This window comes from Trichoplusia ni, chromosome 3 (assembly GCF_003590095.1).
Source record: "Trichoplusia ni isolate ovarian cell line Hi5 chromosome 3, tn1, whole genome shotgun sequence".
Classification (NCBI taxonomy): domain Eukaryota; kingdom Metazoa; phylum Arthropoda; class Insecta; order Lepidoptera; family Noctuidae; genus Trichoplusia; species Trichoplusia ni.
Window position 1 is genome coordinate 13,415,163 of NC_039480.1, and position 17,651 is coordinate 13,432,813.

Below are 17,651 nucleotides of genomic sequence, written 5' to 3' on the forward strand. Positions count from 1 at the left end.
TATGTAACTGTTTTCATTAAAGAGTATGATCTTCGGGTCAATAATAATTGTATTTGGTTTCGCAATGTTTAAACTACTACTACTAATTTGAAGTTAACGTCCCGGAGAAAAAAATGTAATAGTTAAAAAAATAAAATTGTTTTGTTTTCAGGTGCAACAAAAAACATGTAATAGACAATTTCATCCATGTTACGTTTTGCTGCATCCTTTCCTCATTCAAAGTCTGAAGATAGGAATGGATGTTTAATAATTGTCTTTAGCAAAATGAGCGCTCATGATATTACTTAATTTTATCTTAGCAATATGTTAAAAATTTAAAAAAGACACTATGCTGAACCATATTTCATAAAATGTCCTCGCATTTACGTGGACACCTCTATTTAAATACGTGGGAAGTTAAAAAAAAACACAGCCATATAGTGGGAGCGCACCCTAAAGGATATTTTTATTTTGCATTATTTGCTGGAGAAAGTTTTATTGGGTTTGGAAAGTGATGGGAGGTTTTATTGTAGGGACACGTAATGAGAAAACATGTTTGGTGAGCCACCGTATTTGTTTTCGAAAGATGTGATGTAGATAAGTAGTATAATCAACAATATAATAATTGGCTGAACAGTAACGAATAAATGATATGTAATAATCAAGAACGAGCGCTATTTACAAACAAAAAGACAGACTTGGAAATGTAATTATTCTAATTTAGATTCAATCTTCAGGAACCAATCAGCTAAGCAGATTAAATATAAAGCAAGTTACATCTCTACCATCTTACTTTGATTTGTCTACTTCTAATGTAGTTTGTAATGTAGTTGGTGATTACCACTACAAACTTCAAAAACACTACGACATTTTAGACTTAAATAAACGCGTACATACATTATTATATGAATAAAACTGTTGGCGCACTTAGACAAGGGGTGAAATAATTTGCTAATTGCGATACATTGCTAGAGATGATAATATCACTTTTGATACAAGAGCTTAGCGTCTCCGCAATGTATTAAAACTCAAGCGATATTTTCGCTTATCTACGTAAGACTTAGAGTACAAAAACAAAAAAAAAAACAATCTCAAAACAACTTCTCACCTATAGTCGTGTGAATAATTCTTCCAGTCTTGATGGTATGCCAGTTGCACTTAATGCACACGTCACAAACCCAGCCGAATATAAAGGAGCTAATCCACATGGCGAGGTACGGAATGGCCGTAAGCGTGCCGGTTGCGGCGATGTTGAACTTCAGGACGTCTGTCATGTATTTGGGGAGATCTGTCACCATTGTGTAGTAACCCCAGTCGTGGCCAACCTGAAGAAGCGGGACAAATTATCGTCAGTACTTTTAACACAAAGGGTTATTAATTATTTTTTGTGTACGATATTTTTGGGAATAATAAGGCCATTATAAGTGAAGACTGTATGTCTTCACTTAAAATATTTTTTCTCCAAATCATGCTAAAAGTTTTGTAATGGCACAGTTTATAATTAGTACAAAATTTATACGTAGAGGTAAATTTTTGAAATCACAAGTTACGCACAAATCTGTTTCTCCATGAAATATAAATCATAATAAAATTGTTTAATCCAAAACAATCCAATTAATAATAACAGAATGGAGAACCTTTCCTTACGTAAACATTTGTTATTATCCAATTAGTGAACATGAAAATGCTTTGTCTAAATGCCCTTGTGCACGAGGTCGGACCATATAAACTCTCCTTTACAAACAATGGTATTCAGGAGATAGATTGTAGTCAGTTACGTCACGAAAATCACGATGACGTAGATGCTCTACCATTGCGATTACGGGACTAAGTTAAAAAAAATTGTTAAATTAATATTAAGGTAAATAAGTTCTATGAAATAATTCAGAAGCTTCCTAATCTTAACTCTTAAAATATGGAAATGACATTTCGTTTTTGCATACATTCATGTGTTTTCTACTAGAGATCACGTTTGTAAAAAAAAATCACATAACTGTTGTTTGCATTGGCCACTATCTTCCCAGTCTAAACGTGACAAAGGCAGGTATTATGTGTATTTTTTACTTACAGCAGCAAACACCAGCGCCCACACCGGCACAGATCTGACAATCGCCTTCCATGGTACGGGGTCCCTGACGCTGTTGTTATCAGCACTTGTCACCGTCTCATTTAGGTACTTCAGTTCTTCATCAGATATGTAAGGGTGTGTGTTCGGTGTGCTGTAGCACAGGATACTCTGAAATTTGAATAACGTAGGGAATGTTATTTTTTGTGATTTTGACATCAGGGATTTTTTTGATATTTCAAAATCAGCTTTAACATAAAGTCGGATTAGATGTAATGAATCTAATTTTGGATATAAAACCTTTTTCTATAGGTTTGCCTAGGCCCAAAGCTAAAAATAGAAGTATTAAAATAGTTAATCTGAAAAGATCTTGGCATTATAAATTTTATTAGGTTTATTTATTTAGGACTTGGAATTACCTTTTCCTGTAATTTGAGGACACTTGCTTGCCTCAACAGCTAACATTGTACTCATTTTAGAACACGTTTGAGCAATTCAAATATAATAGAATTTCGTTTTAATAAAATTCTTAATTGGTCGTTAAACCCATCACTTGCAATTAAATGTAAATAAAATTTTATTAGACGTTTTTAATTGGAAGCTTAGTTGTACGAACATTATGGGATGACCTATTGGTTCATTACTTAAGAGTTAAGCAATAGCCAATCGGATAAAAGCCAAGGTTTCCGTTCTTTGCGAGTTCTAAGCGTCCTTGTACCGTGATGTCATCAAGTAAGACTGTGTTTTTTGGAAATGATACAGTCCATTGCACACCGCGTATTATTTGTTTTCCAAATTACTGTTTAGTACCAGATCAGGAGAAAGAGCATTTATCATAAGCAGCAAACAATTTTAATTAAAATATGAACAACAGCAACAATAAACTTCATAAATAAATTCGAAGACTCCAACTTACCCAAGCAACAAACCACAGAATTCCAAAGCACCCGAAGAAGTAGAACACGTTAACCCAGTCTCCATCACCAGCCATCAGGAACCCAGACATGAAGGAGCCAAAGATGTTACCGATCTGAGCTCCTCCGAAGACAAGGGCGCCTTGACGAGATCGCTCATGTGGTGGAACCCATCTGGCTAACACTATCATCAAAGCAGGCATTGTAGGTCCCTGGAATTAGAAGAAAATAAATTGTAGGTATATGATTTATTTATTTATGGTTCACTAACAGTCACTTCGTTGATTAGGCAATGTGGATTTATTCTACTTTGAAAATTAGTGAAAGTTTGAAAAATAAGTCAGCTAAAGTTTTGGGTTATTCACTAATGCTGGTCTCTCAATGATCGTTCCTTCTTGTTGTGAAAAAGAAGTTTGGCTCCGCATGACAAATATGTATCATAATGTTCTTTGCTTATTTGCATCCGTCTAGTTATTATTTTGTTTGCGATTATTATGTACTCAATGGCAATTAATCCATTTAGCAACCGTGATCAACCTGCGCATGTGACCTGCACACAAGAAGAGGCTTAGTTGGAAACCCTAAAAATATGGTGACAACCTTGAGAATAGGTATTTGTGAGAGGTCTAAATGCAGGTCAATTACAAGGCCGCGGTTGCATTTGCACGACCTGACCGTCAATCAGACACTAGTAATTGGATTAAAATTATTATAATTTACGAAACCAACGCTAGCCTCAGAATATGACCACAATATTATTTCTTTTGAAATGAAACTACTTTTACGGATTTTATCGCGGTTTAATTTTAGATTTTAGTTTTAGATAATTAAAATATGAAGGTAGAACGAGCAACATCTTCTGTCAAGACGAACGCCATCTTAGTCTGCCCGTGACCATGATACCTGCAAAGGTTTCGAAACGTCGGGAACTAAAATCTAAAATTAAACCGCGATAAAATCCGTAAAAGTAGTTTCATTTCAATGTCTAACATTCGCGTAAACCTAAGAAACCATTATTTCTTTTGTTATAATTTGAGGCTATTTAAAAAATATCAGGTTTAAAACATTCAAATTCTTTCATTTTCGCTGTTATAATTTTGTTTCCAATTTCAAACTACCTACAAATATGTTTAAAAACCTACCAAAACAGGACTGTAAATAACATGTTTTAAAAACTACCAATAATACGCTTGAATGCTTCTACAGATGTTCTAACATCGCCATTTAGTTACGCTGATTATAAAATATTTTTCCTTAACTTACAATGTACAACTAGAAAATGTTCGTTTTCTTTTTCCACATCATTAGATCTGTATTCATTTGCAAACAATAAAATTACTACTGCTTCTGTTGCTTGTATTTAATTTAAAGTTTTAAAAGACGTCGTATTCTATGGAAGTAGGTATTATGTGTCACTGGACAGACAACATGTTAACACCATTGTTGTTTTGCTTTTGTTAAACCATTGTATTCACATAATTTTAGAACACGTGATTATTCAGATTTGCATTTAGGTACAGGGTACTGTTTCTTGGTACAGGGGTTACCTAAATTCTAGTAAGTAAAAATTTCTATACTTCGATACTGTTAGGAAACCTCGTGGACACACAATTTTTCGGGAGGGGGTTTCAAACTAAACTGAACTGACTGAAACCCGCCTAAACTGTCTACGCCTCAATAATGGAACAGCCATATGTAAAAATGACACAGCGAAACGTCCACCGACCCCTTGTTATTTTAAAATTAAATGTGATAAATAGACAATTTAGAACGTCACTCTCAAGTACAATATTCTTACAAGCGACTATTACATTAAAAATAAAACAGACCTCGCCCATTCCTTGTAGTACTCGCAGAATAAACAGCCAGGTGGCGCCACCAGCCTTCACTACCACCGGTGTCAGTAGCGTGAAGATCGCCGTGCTGAGTAGACCTATACCCAGTGTCCATTTTCCTCCGTACCTCTCCGCTAAGTATCCTCCAGGGACGTGGGTTATCGCGTACCCATAGTAAAAGGCACTGAGAATCAGGCCTTGAGTTGATTCTGACCAGTCGAAAATTGCGTACTGAAACAAAAACGATAGAATCGATAGATCGAATAGACTTAAGGTATTTTATGACTATTGAAAATTAGGGTAACAATATGGTAAAAACGGGAATACGTAGAAAACGCACAACGGGAAGAAGTATATCCCGAATTCATTTTCTGAAGAATTCAAAGAACTTTTAAGCACTTTTTAAACACTTTTAGTTATATTTTATAAAAACTATACAAAATGAAGTCCTTCATTTCCTATTTAATCATTTCCCTAATTTTTTATATTGATTTCAGGGTTAAATTTATGACTATAGGTATTTGTATTTTATTATCAATTGAACAATAAGGCTGCAACTCAATTATTTGTCCTGGCAATCGTATCTAGGTGATCGGCTGATAGCTGACCACTTAGAAAACAGATGCAGTTGTGAAAGATGTTAAAACTATGTATGTTAACTGATGGTATTTGTTGATACAACAAATTTCAAATCAAAAAGTTTTATTTCCTGACCCTTTAGAAAATTTACCGACTAAAGGGTATCGTTTAAAAATGGCATTTCTATAGAGGAGAACCGTATTGAATGTTTTTCTTTCAAATTATTATAAAATATTTGACTGAGCAAAGGCGAGGATTTGCTGCGCCAAATACTTTAAGTTTATACAATGAGTCAATTAGAGTTATGAGTCCTCACTGACTTTAATTTTCTTTATCCAAATAAGTTTTTATTATGTATCGTGTAGGTAATTAGTAAATAAATTGAGATTTTTCAAACAGAATTTCTAATCTAGGTTACGATTTTGATTAATAATCGTGTTAACCGAGCGTCGATTGTTAATTAGGTACTAAATGTGGGACTGTTTGTCCTTCAAATAACTGTGTTAATAAGCTATATAATGGTCGTTCAAGTGTTTATTTAACACCTAGATCATTCAACTGGCTCCTGATATCATGTGGGTATCTAAAGTGGATATCTCGTGCAAGCTCTGAGATTTGTAATTATCGAGTTTTAGATAATTAGATTGCAAAGTAATTTTGCAACGGCGATGCATCTTGTTACGTATTATCGTTGTACGAGTATTTTATTGTATTCTGTATACTTCCGAACTATATTATGTATTCCGAACTAAAAAGTGCCATAATAATAGTATATTTTGAAGTTATATACTTTTTTCATTAGCTATAAAATTTTCGATAACTGAAATAATATATGTTGAACCTGGCCACATGATAGGCCACATTTTTTCGTAAATGTATAAAAAGGCTTTTATTTATATCTACTTTTACATAGTTTTATATGAATAAATAAATAAAAATACGTAATTTTAGTTGGTGGAGGAGATGGCGAAACATGCTTTTATTTTATTTTAAGTAGCACTAGCTTTACTGGCATTGATCTTGGCTTAAAGTAAAACATATTTTTAATCTTTGTGTATACAGCTGGTTAGCACAATAATCTTTGTCAAAAATATCGTGACATAAAAACGTTTCAGTTGCCGCGACCGGTGTTAATTATTCGAAGAACTTCATTATGTTTCAATAAATATTTATCTTTCAAATTCTAAAAGCGTCATTGACGTCCTAATAATTAACTAAGCCAATAGAACACGATATTTATAGTATAATATGTGACCAAACTGAAAACTTGTGATGGATGATTCTTGCGCCACGACTTATGGACCTCAGTCCGTTAATCTAAAACCACTCGGTTGCTTGGTGGTGCACCAGCCGAGTGGTTTGGGTCAACACGATACGGATCCCCGTGTGATCGACGAATGCTTGTCTTCAGTCTGGCATGTGATTTGAACTTTTATGAAAACACCGCGACGCAAGGAACTGTTCAGAGGAGTCGTTTTTTTCAGGCCTCTCTGTTAGTTATCTGACAATACAGTTTTTTTGGTCTAGTTTATATCTCTTTAGCGTAAATGAACTGAATAAACATTGAAGAAATAAAAACCCCGCATTGTTATTATACCGTAAAAAATACATTATCTTGTATTGTAACAAAGTATGTATTTTATGAGCAACACGTGATTTTAACAGCTCACGGTTCTTTGTTTATAAAATTAAGTCGCGTGAATACATTTAAAAATAAAACACGTGTGCTGTAAAAAATAAGTTTAGCATAGTAAATTATGATCATCAGGGGGCCACCACATCTTACAGTGATATTAGAAAATTCGAAAAGAGATAGCGCTCTACGCCATTGTAGCGTGTTGTCTCGCTTGCACAGCAATAATACGCTTTAAGAGTCCATAGTAGACCCCCCGAATACCAAAACTGTTTCAGTGTTCTATGATTTACTAGTGAAGTTCTACAACTCGCCACTGATTAATATACCAACAAGTTTTGATATATCGTTACATGTGTTTCAATTAAAATGGCGTATTCAATAGTTCAATTGATTTAGTATTCGTTAAGCAAAAAGTTTTGGATACAGTAGTCAGTAGTAGCTACAAAAATGCAATATGAAAATAATGGATAATAATATAAGTCATAAAATAAGATAGGTATTTATACCAGACTTGCGTTTTTAGTAGAAATTCTACTACGTCAAATACTGTCTATCTGCAAAAGTAGGACAAAAAACAAATACTTACAGGTCTCAAAGGAGAAGTACCATTCGCAATCAACACATCATCATCAGGACACGCGTCGGGATCAAAATGCAATTCTTCATTCTTCGTATTGTTGACCATCTGTGTAACGGCGAGGTTGAGGCAGACCCGCATCGTGTATGCGTTGCATACCGCCAGTAGACCCATGATGCCCAGGACGTACCGCTGGGGAATTAGGAACACTGAGCGGACAAAACGATCTTATGTAGTAATATTTGCGGTATACATTTTATTGGTGGATTTATTTTAAGATGTGTGAAGTAAGGAGGACAAATAGTTTATTAGGCAAATTGACTGGTGACTTGAAGTAGAAGTTTTTAGCTTTGTCAGGAGATGAAATTTGAACTATTGCACGATGACTTTGATAGTATAGTAGGTAACTCGACTGGTGGCTAGAATTAGATTCAGTCTGAGTTTTACTTACTCAATGTTTGTATTTAAATATGATATTTTTAATTGATGGTTGATTTGTGATTTCAGACAGGAAAATAATATGTAATAATTTTATTTGACTTTAAAGTTTTTCGGTTATTAAGTAGTATATTTGTTCTTGAGTTAAAATATGTATATTCATTGTTACTTTGAGCTTTTTCCACTTCTTATTCATATGTAGAGTATATTTAAACAAATGGAAAATTAAAATAGAGTTGAAAATGAAGTCTTTATGCGCGATGTGCATACATTTTACACTTAGTTACTCGTTGAATTAAAATTGTTCTTTTTGGTTTCCTGCAACTTTGTTGAAACTAAAATTTGAAATTATAAATTTAAAATTGTGCTATTGTGTGATATGTCGACCAGTTACAATAAACTCATTTCGTTGTTATTCTTGGAAGGTAATATTTCAAATAAAAAAGACGAATAATTTAGTTAATCATGTAAGTATTCACATCCACTCAATTCATTCATTTATTGTGTATGCATGCATGCATTTTAAAAATAAATCAGACGCGAATTGCATTTGCAAAAAAAACAAGTTTCATTGCATTATTGATTACAAAATAAATGTCATGGCAATAGGTACTAATAAAATTATATAATTAAACTTTATAACTAACAATTCATCAAAAAATTTGACATTTTTATTTCTGTAAGAAATTCACTAAAATTATATAAACAAACATATATTTGGTTTATTGGAAGCAAATATGCATTGTTATAGATATGTTAACAGTGCATCATATATTTTGTTTTTGGAGTCGGTTAAAATATTTATAAAAGAGTAGGTATATTTCGTCAAACTTACGTCTCGAAATCGTATGCCGCCATCTTGGTGGTAACATTGCTCTCCTTTTTCACGAATGCTATTTTATTCCCTGAAATTAAAATAGAAACTATAAACAGAACGTATTTTTTTTAATATTTATGTATGTCTTTTTGCTGTATTTGTGACTCTCATCTAAAATGTAGAGACAAGGTGCTTTCTATAGATTGGCTTACGTATGTGTCTCGCAGAAAAGGCTCTACCACACGAAACCACATGCTTGTTATGTTCATAAGCTAAAGAAAGCACAACGAAACAAAATTGTCGTCAAGCATTCACGTGCAAAACAAACATTTAAAAACGTCATTTAGCATATTGTTGTTCTTAACGTGGCTGTTATAAACATACTATAAAGATAACAGCTCTCAAAGATTATTTACTATCTAGTTAGATTCTAGATACACAGATATATCTGAATAGTGGGATTATTTATGAAGATTAGTTTTACAAGTGTGATGGTGGTGAGTATTGTTTGTTTAGTTTTCCTGCTTCTTTATCAGCAGGAAAATTTCTTTTATTGTATTTTAATTCCTCGCTTTCGAATGTAGAGAACTAGGAGCCTACCAACACATCTTAAACTAATATTATTGTGGGAAGGAGAGATACTACGCCGTGTCCGGTATTGACTCGCTTTCATGATAATATTACTTGAAGACTTGGTAGAGCCTCATCAGATTTTCACGAGGTGTTAAAATGGAACAGTTGCAGGTGTCGAAACAAGAAAAGGTATAGGTTAAGCGGATTTATGCTTAAAGCATTAAAGGTGGTGTGAAAATAATGTTATTTATAACAGCTAATGAAATGAATCATAAATTGTATATTTTTGTCAATACCTAATTATACACTTAGCGCTTTTAGACTTTAAGCCTCTACCACCCACATTTCGCAAACAATTTTTGACCGCACGTGTTTGTCGGAGATTAAAGTAGTCGCGTTTCAAACGATTCCAACGTGTATCCGGCCTAACCTTAAGATACTTCAGATTACCTAAGTATCTTATCTATGACAGGACCATGAATATTATTTGTTTAAGTAACTCTCCTTTTTTTTGTTATCTTGTGTAGAATTATGACTCAATCGTTATCGTCTAAAATCATTGCATCACCAGGTATCACGATTCGATGGATATTCAGGTCAACTCTTTTAAACTTTAATGAATCTTATAGAATACTGTTAACAAATACACAATTGAATTTGTACCAACAAAAATCTTTATACTCAATACCTACAACACTATATGATCATAATTATGCTCCACTTTTTCTATGGTTATACATATCGTGTTTAGGGTTCCGTGCTCATGAATAGATGTTAAAATCCTGACACTTTGTTTTTAAAATGAAAATTATTTATTTAATAACATTTTTGTGGTAAGAATTTATCGGGAATGTCCGACTAGTAGTAACTCCACCGACTTATAATTGCGGACTCCGTTTTAATCTGAAACTAGTCGGGTGATCCCGATAAATCCTCGTGAGTAAACTGTTACCAAATGATGAGGGATCAGCAAACAAGTTATTAAAATAGTTTTTAATATTATCTTAGTACATATTTTTCATGACTGTAATGAATAGCTTCATTATAATAGGTTTATACTATCTTACATACTACTAAGTGTCGTTATTTAGAATTCTACAGATATCTTTATGATGGTCTCGTTTATATAATGAGAGGAATATGTAAACTAATTCGTGTTATAAGTGACTCTTATTTCACTAATAGTGTAATTTTTCTAAAGACACTTTTTGTATTTTTTTTGCATCATTAGTTCTTGACAAATTGTTTGTTTTTTCTTAAGCTTTTAAGATTAGGTTTTAAATGCCGTAGAGTATTATCAGTCTAGGTTCTGGATCGACTCAAAACTCAAAGCCAGACTCCGATTAATTTCGAAACTAGTCGGGCTACCCCGACAAAAACGCGGGAGTGAAATTTAGAGAAATTTTTAAATTTAGGGAATATTGATTAAACAAGTTTAACCTTACCCAATCTCTGTTTTTACAATTAAAGGAAACTGTTATCGTGACAGCGTAGTTCCTAAACATTACGTAGCCGAGTTAATGAACCACGCCGCGAGAAGTTTAACTGAGCCGCCTTCGAGTTAAGACTAATTTGAACGTGTCAGTAACAGTGATATGCAAAAATAAACCTTCTTACAATAAGCTAAGGTCTAGAATATGATAAGTGATGTTATCAGAGTGAACGACTGAATCGATGGTTGCAATTTTGTGCGATATTATAAAATTGACAATAAACGCGTTTTATGTTAACAAGGCATGCGATTGGTTAGGGTTGTCAATTTTGACGAATATAAAGATATACGTTCACATTTTAGTTGGTTTATTACTAAGGCATCGTAGTCTTTCCGTCAATCTATCTGTATCCAGGCTGAACCGAGTTGAAATTTTGACACATGACTATTTTAATAAGTTATAACAACAAATAAAAATAAAAAATGATGTTGAGCAGTATTTAGTAATTAGTTAATTGATCAATTTTTGCTCCAAAAATGTTTTTGCTAAGTCTATTTTCGGAACCCTCAGCGTAGCGGGTCCGATTCAAACCTGACTCAATTTTATTTTATACCTTCGCGTCTTATAGATAGCAGTAATAACCCTAGCTTGTGTCAAGTACTTTAATGACCAGTTCCGAATTTGATGAGACAATAAATTTCTTTTTAGGTCAAAGGACGGCGGCCGCCTGAGTACACAAAAAATAAGTATAGACAATAAAACAAAAATGGATTTCGGGCCAAGTAACCCGGAAAATATGAATCTGATCCTGAATGTATTGACTTATTTCAGTCTGTTTTATATCCGTTAACCGGCTAAGAAAAAGGGAGGGTTCAGTGTTTCTGTGTTTTGTGCTGGTTCAATTATTGACCGGTAACAAAAGTGTGATAAAACAGACCGATCGCGAATTACCTGTGTAGCTCCATCATAATAATATATCTTGATTAAGTCAACCTACTCTGCAACTCAAAAGTTTTCGGACTAACTTCATAATTTTTTTTTGGTCGCAGGTTCTCTATATAGGTCAAATATGCATAATATTTTTTAATAACCTTTATCTAAAATTTAATTGAAAATTTACTTAGAATTATCAACCGCAGGTGTGACAAGGTGAGGTAAGTACAACTGACAAGGATGGCCCAAGGTATGTATTTATCTTGCTTAAAGTACTTATTGATTGGGAGGTCCTGTACTTTATAACCCATAACCTTGTAAAGTAATGCAGTTTATGTCTTGCCTTACATCGTTAACTTATGAATGCTAACCAGTCCTCGATATTGTGATGAATCGGGACTGGACTCATTGGCCATGAGCTCTTTTCAGAATTAAAAATGCAATTGAATTTTTAACCGGTTCTGCATTCCAAAATGTTTTTAAGGTTATATAGTTTATGGCAAATTGTAAAATTTAGAGGGTACAGACTTCTAAATGAAGATATTCACTCAAATCCATATCAAAAAAATCTAGACTATTGTTACACGATTAGGTACAGGACTCTGATACCTAATGTCAAAAGGTATACGTAGCAACGGATTAGTTTTTTAATGAATTGAATTTTATCAAATACCGTTTTTATACAGACCGCAGTGCCAATGTTTTGGTACTATAACTGTATTTTGTTTTAGCTACATTCAATGGTAGACCAAAATGATTTGAAGCCATATCCAAGTGAAAATACATTACAAGTCCATTAAAAATCAAAATTCTGAATATTCAAACACAAAAATATTTAAATAAACACTACGCTAATATTTCACAACACTTCAAACAGTAACAAGACAATATTTAAATCACCTTGAACATGAAAAATATTGAAAATAATTTAAGTATAAAATATCGTTCTTAACGAAACATTACAATAGAAGCCTCATCCATCAATATGTTTTGACGTAGACGGACAATTTATCTTTAACATGACAATACCCGCATAAGTCTGTATGTAATTATTTTAGGTACATGTTCCATCGCTCGTACTAATTTTCCATATCAAGAGGATCATTTCCACTCATACTTTATACTTAATATTTTTTTACACAGTTGTGTATATTTTGTGTGACTGTGTTTTTTATTTAACTGTTAACTGTCACATTTTATATCAAAGCTGATTTGCTTTAACAGCTGCTGACCTTTGTCTCCGCAGTTCATAATTATAAATTCATAAAAAATTATATACCTATACATTTGATATATACTAGTAGATATTAAGTGCAGTCTTAGGGACTGCACTACTTTTTGTTTTTTGTAAGTAGGTATTAAGTACCAATTGAAGGCTATAAAATTGTTTCGTATCACAAAAACAATTTGAACTAGAAGGCTATCATTCAAGCAAATCATAAATCTAAAGACCACATATTTTAGGAGCAAAAAATAACCTCCTAAAATCACCTGTTTATAATTATAGCTAATCTTGTATTCTTGACAAGTGTTGCAATTCACTAAGCGACAGTACATTCATTCTATAATTCCGTAAGGTCGACCACTTTCTGCCAATATCTCGCATTTTGATACCGTGTACTTAACAACAAGTCTTAAAGTATAATCGCAACTGTGTAAAAGAGACGGCACTATACGCCATCTAGCGCTCTGTCACGCTTCCACAACTGAAATAACATTACTTGAAAACATAGAAGTAGGTCCCTAGAATACAAAGCACGTAAACTTTAAGAGACTTCCACTCTATTTAATAGATTATCGAGGTAACCAATAACTTTGTTGAATAACAAATTTTGTTTTTGTTTTTGCATTTGAATGTTTCAAGATCAAAAATAAATTTGTGAAACTGAAGTAAGTCGCTGTGTTGTTTTTAACTAGAAAAGAGGCATATGGCGATTTGTTATGCAACAGATTAAGTACTTACGTCTACAAGTGCCAATCAATTTTATAAAGATTGTCGATAAGAGACGCTATGCTATGACGTATAGAGCAGTGTCTTCGTATAATACAGTATTGCCACAGAATTGCAGAATTGCCACTTGCATTAATTAATCTCGATGGCGTGCAATTGAGGAGACCTAGGTCCAGCAGTAGTACGAATATGAGCTGATGATGATGATGATAATGATTAGTGATTCAAAAAGCCTTATAGCAAACGTGCTTGTATAATCCAATAGAATGGTTGAAAGGAATCCTGTAGATATTCAGTAAAGATTTCGAAGTTCATGGCTACCTTTGTAATTTAAATTATAATCAGAATATGAAGTAAGAAGAATTATAATCAGAATAAGAAGTTTTAAGGTTCTGTAAATACAAGTACAATTATCCAGATTGCAAATTCCGTATTCCAATTGCGTCAATGGATTTAGTTTGACGTAATATAAATGATATTACTTTTTAGGGTTCCGTATTCAAACAATAGATGGTCATGGTATAAAAGGTCCAATTACTATAGCTCTACAGTCTATCTGTCTGCCATGAAGCTCAAGAACTATAATAGTTAAAAAAAAATATAAAAACAGAGGAAGTAGGCACTCCAATAGAACGATCATATTTATATACAAATTTGTACGGAACCCTTTTCTTACTATTCTCGTACCAATTGGCCGGTCTTTAACAAATTTGCTTTCCTTTGTGCCCTGATTTGCTACAAAAAAAAAACCATTGTTTGCGTGTTCCAAGTCACGTTTTTGTCACGCACTAGGCGATAATTATGGGCAACGTGTAACAACTATTTACCAGATAATAACTCATAACAAGACGAGTTTACAAAAATCAATTTAAAAAAGAAAACAGGAAAGGAGATTGCCAAGGATTATTGCTTAAAAAAAATATTTACCATAAAAAAAAGAAAACTCGATAAGAGAGTAAGATTTCTATGCCTATACTTGATATACCGTATAATGAGATGAGTGTCAGTTCTCCTATTTATTGTTCCGCCTATTTCTCCTATTTCTTACAACTAAATAAAAAGTAGCAAATTAAATAAATTATTTTCAACGACAAAAAAATCCATACTTATAAATGAAACAGAGTCGCATCAACTATAGCAGGCTACTAATCCATCAATCCATCCAGCCTGTCGCAGTCTACTGCAGGCCATAGGCCTCTAGCACAAAATCCTCCATCTTCCCCATTCAATCTAAGCCAGGGCTCTTTTTGAAGTCAACAGCCCATAGTACACTACAATAATATTAATTTACTACTAAAACAATATTTCAACCAGTTGTTAGTAAGTTAGGCATATAATCCTTAAACCATCCTTTGATGTTTTGCTTTCTTGAGGTACCTAAATTGCAAAACACATGGAACACTGAGAATATAATTCAGATACTTACACATAGACACAAAAGCAATTATTCTTAAAGGATGTCTGCAGGGAAATACCCTTCTTTTTATTATAAGGTATTGCGTTTTCCCTATCATTTATATATCTAACGCACATTATGGTAAATATTAAATTTTCCTTATTGTAAATATAGAAGGTTTTCTTATGCATTTTTATAACTAATTTGCATGTATTAGTTTTGGAGCGGAAGCCTTGCTGTTGTGGAAGCAAGACATATCGTCCAGTGAAGTGCGAAGCTCGCGTCCACAATAGCAAGAGCTTATTGTACAGCCACAATCTATATTTCAAAATACTAATAAATAAATGAATAAAAGAAAATTATTTTTCTGCATTTATATATTACTCTTTGGCTGAGAAAAAATTGCAGACAATCACTGATTCATTATATCGTAAATGTCAATAAAACGTAAAAGAACTTATCAACGACTATTATTTACGAAAGGATCATGAAAATATAAATTTTAAAAATTTTATTGCTGAATTTTAATAAAAAAATATAAAAAGTTTAATTTTCATTTGAATGATATTAATAAAACGAGGTGATATTCGCCACGAAGGCTTATTAACGTTGACTCTACTTAATATAATGGTAATGAAACATTACAGTGAGTGCGAAGAAAACAAAACAACAACATATTCAAATATTACAAGTGCATGCTCTCTTTTTGTAAATATTTCGTCAATAAGCGCGAGCATTCGTACAAACGTTGCGTTGCAAAAGCGTAAAGGAATGCTCGTGATAATACATAAATATATCACCACCATTAGACGAAAACGTGTAATACATTTGAAATAAGTTCCGCATACCTAATTATGTACGATCGTTTGCTTCGGTAGTGTGATCAAAATTATATGTTTCCGAGTAGAGCTGTTGTAATGACTTCATTGTTGCTACACGTAAACAGATAGACAGAGAACCATGATTTGCAAAATCTACCTTAAGTAGTGAGGTACGTTTCGTTAACACAATTAGGTTTTTGAAACATATATAGACAAAAACCAAAAATTTTGACGTCATTTAGTTTTTCTAATAAAAAAAAAAGATTTTCAAACAACGCAATCCAGTCTCAATATTATGAGGACTAGACAAATGAATTTCAAAATATGTACACGAAAGAGATAAATTACACCCGAACACAGAAAAAAATCATCATGCGTATCATATAAATATTTGTCATGGGTAGAAATCGAACCCGAACAGTGAAATATACTAACCACTCTTCCAACATTCCAATACTAGCACATCGTGTGACTGACTTTTGTTGGTGTCTGTAACTTTTGTGTACCACTGTACGCAGCCTGTAGAGTATTAAATCTTCGTATAGGATAAGCACAAATATGTGATCTACTAATTAAATGTTTGAACTAAGTCTGGTGCCGGAAAAGATCGGTAAACATTCTTCTCAAAAAAAAAAATCTTTACTATTTTTCATAAATCACCTGATTGATCAAATTGCATGTCATAAATTATTTATCTTATAAATTTAAAAAAACCTTCCTTTAACCTTTAGTGTTTATTAACAATGTAAACATAATCTTATGTACTTAAGAATGGCTTGTATGTACTTACGACGCTACAAGTAAAACTAGATTCATAATTCGCTCTACCTTTTCATATTATGTAAATTTTACATCATCATTATTAGCATAATTTTCAGAACTATAACGACTATTCGGTGAACCACAAATACTTTATTATTATTACCTATTGTTTCAGCAACGTTCACAATATAAATATTATCTTCTTAGTCTGTCCTTTGCGTCTTTAACCAATGATTTATTCAGTATTGTGCTTTATACCTTTAATTTTGATATTCATCCCGTAAGGACAGTCTGGCCTTTGCTTACAGATATAAATTTAGTATATATTATGTAATCTGTGAAAAATGTAGTTGGCAGTGTATTTATTAAGTCTTTTTTCTAAGACAACAGTAGCGAATTAGCAAGATACATTATTAATGTATCTTGCTAATTCGCTACTGTTTATTTTTCCTTAATCAATAAATTGCGAGAAAGGTTTAACAAACTCCGAACACACGTTTGAAATGCATTATGATAACAGGGTCCTACAGCCACGTCTAAATATAATAAAAGCAGTGTATAAGGGAGATGCTGCTCTACGGCATTTAGTGAGATTTAAAATACTTTAATGGTAATCCAAACTTGACGGAGTCCTTTATAAAATGAATAGTCTTAAATGAAAGTTTCATATATTTGAAGAATATTTTATAAGGATTCATTTATTAAATATTATGTAGATTTAGCTCCCGACCTTACGACACTTTTGCCTTTACAAGGTGACTTGTAAAAAACAGTCTGCTTGTTTTGACACTGCCATAGAAAACGTTGACATTTTTTTTTGTATGTGAGTTAAATATCTCAAAAAAAAATGATTGGAAAAAAGCAATAAATATTTTTACTAATACTAATAAAAATACTTTTAATTTAAAATTCGATGGACCTTCACCCATTTTCAATGGTTTA

At 32.7% G+C, this 17,651-nt stretch overlaps 1 protein-coding gene across 1 annotated transcript in view; it reads right to left on the minus strand.

Annotated features, from left to right (window-relative positions):
- LOC113492006 (putative inorganic phosphate cotransporter) overlaps positions 1-17,651 on the minus strand; it is a 42,214-nt gene that overhangs the window by 5,760 nt on the left and 18,803 nt on the right. Inside the window, exons 2-7 of the mRNA XM_026869266.1 lie at positions 8,859-8,928; positions 7,595-7,794; positions 4,788-5,024; positions 2,961-3,170; positions 2,048-2,215; positions 1,088-1,304 (exon numbers count right to left, since the gene is read on the minus strand). Of these exons, the coding sequence (XP_026725067.1) occupies positions 1,088-1,304; positions 2,048-2,215; positions 2,961-3,170; positions 4,788-5,024; positions 7,595-7,794; positions 8,859-8,895 (1,069 nt within the window). The 5' untranslated portion in view covers positions 8,896-8,928. The remainder of the gene's footprint in view (positions 1-1,087; positions 1,305-2,047; positions 2,216-2,960; positions 3,171-4,787; positions 5,025-7,594; positions 7,795-8,858; positions 8,929-17,651) is intronic.